Source organism: Cavia porcellus, unplaced genomic scaffold, assembly GCF_034190915.1.
Source record: "Cavia porcellus strain 051 isolate PalLab524CR breed Dunkin Hartley unplaced genomic scaffold, mCavPor4.1 scaffold_26, whole genome shotgun sequence".
Classification (NCBI taxonomy): domain Eukaryota; kingdom Metazoa; phylum Chordata; class Mammalia; order Rodentia; family Caviidae; genus Cavia; species Cavia porcellus.
In genome coordinates, this window is record NW_026947509.1 from 26,052,620 (window position 1) to 26,064,272 (window position 11,653).

Below are 11,653 nucleotides of genomic sequence, written 5' to 3' on the forward strand. Positions count from 1 at the left end.
TATTTTTAGATAGGCTTTTTCTCCAGCTTCTTCATGCTGACAGTGCGAATCCCCATCCTTCCTCTTCTCTGCTCAGATGAAGGGGTGGAGAAGTTACTGGAAAAATATCCTATCCATCTGAAAAAAAATGTGCAGATGCTGGCCCCAAGAGGTCAAGGTCTGTTTTGGTTTCAGCAAGGGAGGGAGTAGAAATTGGCCTTTGAAATGAAAACAGCCTGAGAATTTCCTTCCTACTGTCCCCCTGCACCCAACAACTTCCTGGCAAAAATAGCAACCCACTTTCAGGGCCCCTTGCATTGCTCTTAGACAGAAGTTAACTCTGTCTTAATAAATTCTTCCTATCTTAACCACCATTGTTCCTAGAATTCATTCCTCAGTTTCACAGAACATGAACTCGGAGTTTCAGCATCCAGCTGGCTAGGAGTTGTAATATTTACCTTACATTGTTTGGAGGTCTGTCTCATATCCCCTATATCAATAACATGTGATGGATTTGACAGACATATGTATGGCTCTTATGCATGATTAACAAAGAACTTCAAATGTACATTAAGTGTGCCTTCAATGGTAAAAGAAAAAGCAGCTACATTTATTGATTATAACAGGAAGATGTCCTCAGAGCAAGTCTGGGACAGCAGAAACAAAGATGTGTCATGAACAGAAAAGTGGTGTTGGGATGACAGGAAAATGGAAAACATGCAGATACTTTTGCATTGTAAAGGATGTGCCCTCCAGCCAGGGTCTCTCACTGGGTCTCTGGATAAGGCTGACAGGAGTGATTGACAGGATGCTAACTCATCTCAGAGGCACCGAGCACACATATGAGTCCCAGAGTTCGCTCTGATTAGATTAAATACATGAGATACAGTCTATATGTATGAATCCCTGACGAGGTTTGAGTGGGAAAAAGGTTACTGAAGGTCAGGCTATGATATATGATATGTATGTGCTCTGGCCTGGGGCTTTAGAGATTTTTAAGATCTTTGTTATTTTTTTAGAGCAGTAGAAGGAGAAATAGCCCTGGGGTGGAGAGAGTGGAAGAGGTCTCCCAGCCCCATTTGTGCTACTTAATAATGCTGAATGACATATCCTCTCATATCATTCATTCTGTTGAGCAACTAAAGTGATCACTATTCTGTTTTTAATCCTAATTTGGAAAAATGGCTGTTTCTCTCTCCTCTTCTCTCTTTTTCTGATTCTCCTGACTCCCCTTCTCTTTAACTCCCTGCACCAGACTCTGACAGGGTTCAATATCTGCTTACTTGGCAAAGCATAAGCAAAAAAGATCAAGAGAAGGAGATCAAAATGCTAATTAAAAAAAAAACAGGAAAGGAGGACAGAGGAAGGGGTGGGGATAAGCAAAGCAAAGAGGCATGTAGAAAAGATGAGAGGTGAAGATGGCAGTGTAGAGAGCTAAGGAAAAGAAGACCATCCTCGTCCCAGCACGAATTCTCTGGTGATCTGTATCTCAAAACCACGTTATCAGCAGACAGCCCCATCTAGCCACATATTTTCCCTTAAGCTCAGGGAAAGAAACTTGATCCACCTGGTTTTCTAGCTGCAGTAACAGATTTGCATCCACAGCAGAGAAGTGCAATTGTGCAAAACCTAGGACTCATGTAATTGCCATAGAAGCTCGGGGTGGGTATCAGGGAGGAGATGGGTGAAGAATGCCTTAAACTCGTGCATGAAGGTAAACTCAGACCAGGAAGAGGCGGATGACAACAGTCATGATGGGGACAAGAGCGGCAGTTTGCTTACCCCTTTCCAGGGCAAGGGTTAGAAAGGAGGCAGAAAACCCAGCCATCTTTGCTTTATTCTGCCACCGCAGTTCCCAGGACCACAATGCAAAGTGTATGACCCATAAGGCAAGGAATTTTATTTTCACAAGAGAATGATAAAGCACAGGCTGTCTTTTCAGGACCTTCACCACAAGATACCTGAGGGAGGGAGAACAATGAGAGAAAATGGAAATGGGGAAGCAAATGAAAGAGAATAAGATGTAGAGAAAGAAGAGGATAAGTTGCATCATTGTATAGCTGTTAAATGGAGCTTCATGTCCTTACAGGTTATAAGAATAACCTTTTTCATAATGAAGGTTATGTAATTGCATTTAGGAGTGACTTGGCCTGGTTTAGACAACTTGCAGTACGTCAAGTCAAAAGCACGAGGGCTTTTGTGACATTTGGCCCCCTTGAGCTCACAGGGAACAACAGGGCTGTTACAGACAGCTTTGACTGTGTGAAGATGCTCGTGTATGAATGTGTACTCAGATACGCAACTTTGATTGGGCTGTTTCACTTTGTTCGCCATCAGGGTGTTACACTCTCTGTCCGTCAAGTCAAGCCTAAGATAGTCTCTGTAGCTCTGAAAGGAGACCTCCGCTTTGAGAGCCGGGTCCCCTCCCACCTCATCTTCACTGAGGATGGTCTCTTCTGGCCAGTCAGGTTGCACAACTGCTTTGTTGCTAAGCACCAGGGTTTCTGGGGTTGGAGTGCCCTCTCCCTCCTCAGTGGCCTCAGCTTTGTCCTGTGAGTCACTGGACCAAAACTCATTCAGTGGCTGGTCACTGTCCTCCAGGACTGCTGCAGCCATGTGCAGTCCCAGTCCTAGGCCCAGCCCCAGGCCCAGCAGCAGCAGAAGCATGATGAAAAAGATCTGTACCAGGGTCAGCTTCATATTGCCTGGAGAAGAGGGGGATAGAAGGACATGGTGTTGAGATAAAAACTGACTCCCATAGGAACCATGATCATCCTACATCATGTAACAGTGGTTTCCAGCCACCTTGGCGTCAGGGATCAGTTTCATAGAAGACTATGTTTTAAATAATATGTATTTGCAATACATAATAATTACTTTCCCCAGCATAAGGATCACTACCTCAGATCATCAAGTATTAGATTCTCATAAGAAACACACAATCTAAAGCCACTGCATGTGCAGTTCACACCAAGGTTCTCGCTCCTATGAGAATTTAATGCTGCCACTGAGCGGACAGGAGGTGGAGCTCAAGTGGCAATGCCAGCGATGAGAGATGGCTACAAATACAGATGAAGCTTCGCTCGTTCATCCTCCTCACACCTGCTGTGCAGCCCTGTTCCTAACCAGTACCTATCCATGGCCCTGAGGCTCTGGGAAGTGGTTTCTTCTCCTTCCTCATCTATCCTGTCCCTTCCTGCCATTACTGTGTAATAAGTGGTGGCTCCTGAAGATTAGGAAGATAACCAGGGGAAATGCTCCTGAAATGCATTTACGGATGAGGGGTCAGTGAGGGAATTTAAAACCTTTCAATGCTTCATTTTTCTGATTTATTGTGAGTCAGGCTCTTCATGTAGTTCAGGCTGGCCTTGAACTCGCTGTATACCCAGGCTGGCCTTGAACTCATGGCAATCTTCCTGCTTTGGCCTCCCAGGTGCTGGGATTACAGGTACACACCACCACATCCAGCTAAAACCAATCAATTATTAAACAGAGATTATTTCAGTTCTTCTGGAAATACACCTAGAAGTGAAATAGCTGGGTTAAATGGGACTTCCAATCCCAGCTTTTTGAGAAGTCTCCAGACTGTTCTCCAAGTGTTTATACCAATCTACACTCCTACCAACAGTGTAGGAGTGTTCCTTTTTATACTATTTTGTTATGTTTGATACTATCGTATATGAAGTTATGCTCAACTATTTCAAAGAAAAAGACATTATGGTAGTTACTGTAATCATGGGTTGTCTTGTGGTAAAATGCTGTATTCCTTGCATTGTTCTGATCTGATCTGCTTGGTTATGTCCTCTTTTGTCTTAATTTCTTTCAAATAAAAAATAAAAAAACCCAGAGATTATTTTGAAGTCTCCAAAGAGAATAGTAAAAAAGACAAATGAATACAAAGAAATCCTAAACTTAGTTTTGCTCATTACTATTACTCTCCTTTCCTAAAAAGTTATAAATGAATACGAAAGGTTTTTCTACTCTCAATCCTGAGATGAGGCTGGAGGAAAGACATCAAACTTCACATCTCAGATCCCTGCTAAAGACACATGTTGTCATATCAGAATCCTCCCTCTGCTAAAGACCTTGTGATGGCTTAGATCTGAAGTGTTCTTCCAAAGTTTCATATTCAAAGGTAGGGCTTTGGAAGGTGACTGGATCATGCGGATGCTGTGCTCATCAGTGGACTGGCCCACTGATGACTCCAGAGCTGAGTATACTGCTCAGAAGTGGGGCATGGTCGAAGAAGGTGGGTCTCTGGGGTGTGACCTGGAAGGACATACTCTCATCCCTGGGTCCTCCCCTTTCTTTCTGTTTCCTGGCTGCCATTCAGTGAGTAACTTTTCTCTACCATGCTGTTCTGCCATGTTGTTTTTGCCTTACAGCCAACCAGCCATGGAGTGAACCCATGTAAACTATGAGTCAAAATAACCCTCCCCTCCCTTAGATTGTGGTGCTCAGACATTTTGTCCCAATGGTAAGAAACAAACACAGACCTCTTATTACTAAGGTATTTATGCTAATAAAGTTTGAGTTCTTAGGGAATAAGTGGAATAAGAATGAAATCAAAGGAAATCCATTGTCCTGTGAATTTCCTTACTAATGAAGATCTTGGTGACAGTGGAGGCCATGAGCATGCATCTACGTCCTGGTAGGCCAATCTCACCACTTTATCAAACATAGGGCTTCTCTACCAGGAAAAAAGAAAAAAGATACAAATAACACTACTAATACAACTGGTAAAATTAGAAAAATTAAAACATAGTCAGTGGAGGAAGTAAAATTTTATGTTAGTGTTATATATATTAAAATTTAAAACTGTAGCCTGATTAATAGAATATCCTTGCTCCTATAAAATGCACACTGAAATATTATGAAGCATGCTGTATGAAGCCTATTGTCAACAAGGAATATAGATATATGTGTGTGTGAACGAGTGCATACTGATAGGAAAAAAGTAAATGATGAAACAAACTGGGAAAAATAAATTTTATAATTTTAAGTAATATATCTGGCTAAAGAGCCTTCAGGACTTCCTTAATATTATAGCAAACCTGCCCCCCACTGCAACTCTAAAGTTGAAAAAAAGAGTTAATTTTTAAATTTAAAGGTAGGTGACTTCCCATGTTGTTCCCTGGCACAGTCACCACCGTGACTTACCTATACACCTACGTAACTTCAGAGAGTCCTGGGTCCTGTTGCTGAAATTCTTCCTTCCCAGGGTTTTCTTCTCTGTGAGCACTGCCTGGATGCTGGTTGGCATAAAGATGATCATCTGCTAGTGGCCTATGTGCTCTTAAACACAATCTGACTTCATAAATCCCCTCCCCCTCTGCTGCTCCCACCCAGCACTGAATATACTCACTTAAGCAACTTGCCTTTCTGCTCCCACAAACACTTTGAAGTAGGACTTTTTGGGCAATGAAACAGATCGAGACATCCAAGGCAGGAAATGTCTCCAGTCTAGGAAATTGCAGACAGTTTTATTCCATCACTCAAATGTCCCACTCTTGAATTACGCCCACTAACTTGTGGTTTATCACGATCTGACTGTGCATGAATTTCAAGCCTAGTTGTTTTATGCTCCCTACATGTACTTCCTTAAATCCTTTACTGTTACTTCTGAAACATGAAGATTTTTACCCTTTATTTGGGTTATCTCTCCAAGATACTCATTTTGCTTTCCCTGTTTTCCAACAAGTGCTTGGAATAATCATAAATTTTCACATGCTTTACCTATCCCTTCTCCCAGTGCTCCAGTCTCCACTCCCTTTTCATCCTCCAACCAAGAGTCACTGCCCTTAAGAACAGGCACATTTTGCTAATATTATTTTGCCATAGATGAAAGCTTATCCAAAACAGCACAGTCATTGTCAGTCCTTACAACCTGGATAAATAAAACCAGAAAACTTATGATGTTCATAAAGAAGGTTCACTTCGTTAGCTAAATTTCCCATCGTAAGGTACTATTTTTTAAAGCACTCTGAGAATTATTAAAGCACTGTGAAAATCCTCTGTAGACATAGACAAGGTGGCCTAGGAGAATGTTTCACTTAGTTATGCTGGCAGTTTTCAAATGGGAATCTGAGGGCAGTTTCTGTGATGTATAGTGTCTTCTGGGTTGGTGTTTTGTTTGCTGACGTTCATAATCTACAGTAACAACAAAACTAACCAATTCCAGCCACTTCTGGAGACTCTGAATTTCACCTTCATGGTTTGCTTGTGTGTCTCTCTTTGGTATCCAACTCAGCCCATTCACTCCAGTGGGGTCTGTTTGCAATGTGAAGAGGAAATCAAGATTTGCTGAGCCCAGCAGCAGGCCAGGGGGTCAGTAGGGCTATTACAAAGCACAACCTGCTTTTCTTTATTATTGGGGTATTTGGTTACTACTGAAGGTCATTTGGAACTAAACTTTGATTGACTATAAAAAAGTGTCTAAATCAACATTCTAAACATACCTTTTAGATTGATCATATTTTTATTTTAAAGTTTTCCTTTTCTAAGCTACAGCCTTCTCATCTTCTGAATCTGGATAACATAGTAAGCATTTACCTCACAGAGCTGTCCTGAATATCTGGCAAAGGTTCCAAGCTAAGTATGTCAACCACTGTTCTTGCTCCTTCCCAGCAGTTACCAACACACACTCCTTCCCTGCCCAATCCATACTGGTCTCCTGATTAAAAAGAAATACAGCACATACTAAGGACCGCAATACCAACATTGCTCACCCCTTCTCCTAAAACAAACAACAGCCTAAAATCTCCAAGGAGTTAAGACTCATACAGACTGACTCTTCACTTGACGATTTTTAAGAGCAGTCTAAGAGGTTAATGTCTCATGTTACAGATGAGTAGTGGCAGTGCTGATAATATTATAGAATGCCAAATTTAGGAGTTAAGCAAAACATAAAAATAAATAAGAGATACAACAGATATTCTGGTTAGAAAACTGGCAGTTCACATAAGACCTGTGTTCTGAATGTCAATGCTACATCTCATTGTTAGTCAAAGGACAGATATCACCAATAGGAAACAACTGAATCCTACCACAGTTTATTACCCTGGAGAGAGCGACAGGTTTGCAGCAGAGATGAGAATCTAGATGGAGTCTGTCAGTCCCCCTGAGCTCAGAAAGTGGAACTAGGGGTTGAAGGAGGCCATGACAACCGAAGTTTCTAGGGCAGAGCACCAGAAGTGATAGAACTGGAGAAAGGACGTTAGAGATCTGTAGTGGTAAGATACCATTGCATGTCCCTCAGGGCGACTGAAATAAAACATGATAATGCCAAATGCTAACTGCTAGCAAGGACACAGAGAAACTTGGTCTCTAATATGGTATATTGCTGGTGAGAATGTAAAATGTCATAGTCACTCTTGAAAATAGTTTGGTGGATCCTTTTTTCAAAATCTTTTTGAGACAGGGTCTCTCTGTGCAGTTCAGGCTGGCGTTGAGCTCACTTTGTAGCCCAGGCTGATCTCAAACTTGCAAGGATACATCTGCCTCAGCCTCCTGAGGGCTGGGATTTAGGTATGAGCCACCACACATGGCCTGGTGGATTCTTAAAATATTAAATTTACTTTTATAACAACCCAGCAATTGCATTTCAGGGTGTCTAACCCAGAGAAATGAAAATGTATGTCCACATTTAAAACCTGTATACAAGTAAAACAGTAACTTCGTGCATAACAGCTAACTGGAAAAAGTCCAAAGGTCTCTCAGTATAGGAAGTGATAAACTGTACTACTTGAGTTCCACAGAATTCTATTCTTTTATTTTGTTTTTTTGTTGTTGTTGTTTAATTTTATTAGTATATTCATTGTGGGAAATTGGATCTCAAACATAACACATCTAAATTCCTTTTTTTCTTCCCCTTCTCCTCTATCTGCTTTTTTTTTTTTGTTTTGATTAGCATCAGTGTTATGGTTGACCCATTGTGTCAATCTGAGAAGTCTAGAAGCCTAAGTAACTCAGCAGCTCTCCATCCTGGGATATAAAGGACATGACGTCACCCCTGTAGGATATTGTCCATTATGTCAATCTGAGAAGGTCAGAAGTTTAATTAAGTGATTGAGCAGGGGGCCAGAGTCCTGGCTCTATAACATTCTCAGCCTGTGCAAGAGGAGGGCACACAGATGGTGTGAGTGCTACATACACCTGAGAGGCGGAGCCTGCTTACAAAACACAGGAGGAAAACAGTCTTCCCCTCTTTTGCCCTTGTCACTATGCTGTCGTCTGCTTCCTTGAAGTTTTTCTCTGGTGCCAGGCCACTCTGCCTTGAAGCCAACTAATTGTGGACTGAAACCTCCACAAACTGTGAGCTAAATAAACACTTCCTTCCCTAATTTTGGGTGTTGCGTATTTTGTCCCAGCAATGAGAGGAAAAGTAACCAAGGCAATCAGATTGATTTATTATTTTGTAAGTCTTTATCAAGTTAATTATCATAAACATAGATTAACAATCAGACTAACCTGTCAAAGCCGTGTAAAACACATAAGACAATATTAAGTGAAGGTATACTTTATACATTGACCATGCTGATGCACCACAGAATTCAGCAATACAAAGGAATGCACTATCATTCATGCAACAACTCAGATGAACCTCAAGGGCAACATGCTGAGTGAAAATAAAATAAAATATGAAATAGTTGTGTACTATGTGACTGCATTTAGGTAACATGGGCAACAGATTAACGGTCACCAGCGGTTAGGTAAGGATATGCATGTTCCTATAATAAGTATCACAAAAGAGATCTTTGTGGCAATGGATTAGATCTGTATCATGAGTGAATGATGTCTGTGTGAATCAACACGTAGTAAAATCACACAGATGCACATACATATATTATGCTGATGTCAGTATCCCGTTTTTAGTATTCTTCTGTGGTTAGCGCTAATCACAGCAGTCACCTGAGGGAACTGCTGTATTGTTAGTTTTCCTCCCTGTAGGACTAACAATACAGGCAAATGGTGCATGGAACCTGAATACTAGCTTTGCAACTTCCCGTGAATCTGCCATTATAAACTAGACACACATGCTTAAGGACACATGGTTTCTTTTCATGAGAAACCCAAATTATAAATAAAGGGAAAAATAAAGATAGATAATGGAAAATAGGGGAGAAGGATCAAGGGATGGAGGAAGAAGGGAGGGGGAAGAGGGAAAGAGGATAAAAAAGGATTAAAAGATGTTGTGTCCATGTACCAAACTCCTCCACAAGGAACTTAAACATTATGCACTACAAACATGTACTAACAATAAGCAAACAAATTAATAAATTTTTAATTACCTCATGCATCCTTAAAAAAATAAAAGATTTTAAGGTTGGGTTGTGGCTCAGTGGTAGAGCATTTACCTAGAATGCTTGAGGCTCTGAGTTCAGTCTCTAGCACTGCAAAAACAAAGTCATAAATTGAAATACCCTGTGATAATGAGTGTAACTGAGAAATTCACAGGACATAGAGTCTGGAGTAGAGACACAAATTTGGAAGACATCAGCACACAGTTAGGTATCTAGAGTCATGAGAGTGGGTGACAGTGAGTCTAAAAGAGGAGGTTTTGTTTTGTTTTGATTTTGGGGATATTGGGGAAGGATTGTTTGGCTTTGTTTTGTTTTGTTTTGTTTTGTTTTGTTTTGTTTGCAGTGGTACTGAATCAAACCTAGGCTCTCATAATACTGGGCAAGTTCTCTACCACTGAGCTTTAATGTGGCCATTGTTTTTAAAACAGGAAAAATCACTTGCTTGTTGATAGATAGCAAAGACTGAGTGGGGAGGTGCCACGACCCAGTGTGGCTCATGAGGTTCTTGGGGTTAAGGACCACCAGAGGATGAGAAAAATAAAGAAAAGACAAAGCTGGGGTCAGGGGGAGCCCTTATCCTCCTGATGGGAGGAAAGGAACTGCTCAACCACTGTAGCAACTTTATTTATATACTGGGAAAAATGATGTCAGTTTCAGCCCCTCTGCCTAGCAACCCATTGCTTGGCAGGCCTGGGCCCCTCGCCTTCTGGGTGCTGGTACAGCTTGTTTACCTAGCTTGTTTTGGTCTCTCTGTTTTTTCTGGGCTGGCCTTGCTTTAGCCTCACACATGTGACCAATCTCCAGCTTCAATGGCTCCCTACAGGGAGGAAAACTAACAATACAGGCAAAAAAAGCGAGATTTGTTGGAGCAATGATTTTGAACGCTCAGACTCTGAAGAGATCATCTGTGTTCGTGGGTGTCAGTTTTTATTAAGAATCATGGCAGGTAGGGGTGGTGGCAAACACCTATAATCCCAGTATGTGGGAGGCTGGGGCAAGAGGATTGTTGGGAGTTTAAGGCCAGCCTGGGATAAATAGTGAGTTCAAAGTCAACCTAAACTAGCTGACCCTTCCTCTAAGTAAAAATAGCAAGACCCTTCCTCTAAGTAAAAAACAAATGAATCATAGCAAAGAGGACACACAACATGTTTGCTGTGCAAGGTTGGCCCTAGTGATACTGTTGAGAGCCCTTGCCTAAAACAATCCCTTGCTAGCTGGGGCCTTGCAATACTGAGCACTCATGAGTTTCTCCTTCATTGTGAAGCTGTAGTGCTCCTACCCATAACAGTTGACTAGCTACAAGAAGGCAGCTCAACCTTGGGCTCTGTAGCTATGTGTTTCTTGAATAGAGACAAGGGAACAGCAGAAGGAAAGATGCTGAACAATGTCTTTATCATAAATAATCCAAACTGATGTGGGTCCCAATCAAGCTGCTACCCTTTTTCCAGGGTTTGTAATACCTACATGCCCAGCAGATACACAAAACTATGAGGTGGGAGGGTATCAGAGACTGACACAGTGTTTGGTGGTATACCTTCTAAAACATGAACTTGCAATGGAGCCCTGGTCACCTTCAAACTTGCTATCCTACTGCCTCAATTCTCATGTATTGGATAACAGGCACCATCATGCTTGGCCCCTGGCGTGTTATTTGGGGTGAACTAATATCTAAGCATCATTCTCCATTAGAATTCCAGAGTGCTCAACGGTGTGCAGAATGTAACGTTAGCTTACACTGGTTACCAACACAAAGGGACTCTGCTGACCTAGTAAGATATTCAGGGAAGCTCTGTATAGTGACTGCGTCCTTACAGTATCAGGTATTGAGATCTTTCTTACAGAAACAGTTCCTCAGGTTATGCTGCCCTCAAAATCAGCCAGCCAGGGGGGTAACTAGATACTGAAACTTCACCCTTACTCTGTGAAAGAAACTGAATAGACAGCCTGAGAGCTGACTTCACCCAAAGGAGGCCTTTCTTGTAATTCATACAAAGGTGTCATCCATGCTTTCTGGGAATCTAAATAGAAAACTTTACTTTTGAGTTATTTTTCACATTAAGTAACTCTCACAACTTGTCTACCAGGCAAAAGATCTGGAGTTATTTTTCCTATTTTCTGATAGAGGTGGAACCTGGAGATGGTGAGTTGCCCAAGACCACATAGGTGGTGGGTGGCAAACAGGAAGAGACCTGTGTCCCCTACCTCCCGCCCATCATTCCTCCTGTGCCTTCTGGCTGCTCTCCTGAGAGCTGGTTCCAGCTGAAATCCTTTTCTCATGGATCTGGAGAATAACTGGCTCCCATCCATGCCAAAAATACAATGGGTACACAGATGGACATTTTCAGTTTTTCTTAAGAATCACAACAGTTCAC

General features: G+C 41.7%; 1 protein-coding gene across 2 annotated transcripts; it reads right to left on the minus strand.

Annotated features, from left to right (window-relative positions):
- Positions 1–1,798: 1,798 nt before the first annotated feature.
- Rnase10 (ribonuclease A family member 10 (inactive)) lies at positions 1,799–5,461 on the minus strand. 2 transcript variants are annotated; one of them, XM_013157336.2, is made up of 3 exons: positions 5,345–5,461; positions 5,140–5,231; positions 1,799–2,684 (listed from the first exon to the last, which is right to left on the minus strand). In XM_013157336.2, the coding sequence occupies exon 3, from the start codon at positions 2,677–2,679 to the stop codon at positions 2,029–2,031; it is 651 nt and encodes a 216-aa protein (XP_013012790.1). In that variant the 5' UTR covers positions 2,680–2,684; positions 5,140–5,231; positions 5,345–5,461; the 3' UTR covers positions 1,799–2,028. The 2 variants fall into 2 exon arrangements, with proteins under 2 accessions (XP_013012790.1, XP_003474393.3); XM_003474345.5 differs by lacking the exon at positions 5,345–5,461 and having other exon boundaries at positions 5,140–5,334.
- Between the last annotated feature and the right edge of the window lie 6,192 nt (positions 5,462–11,653).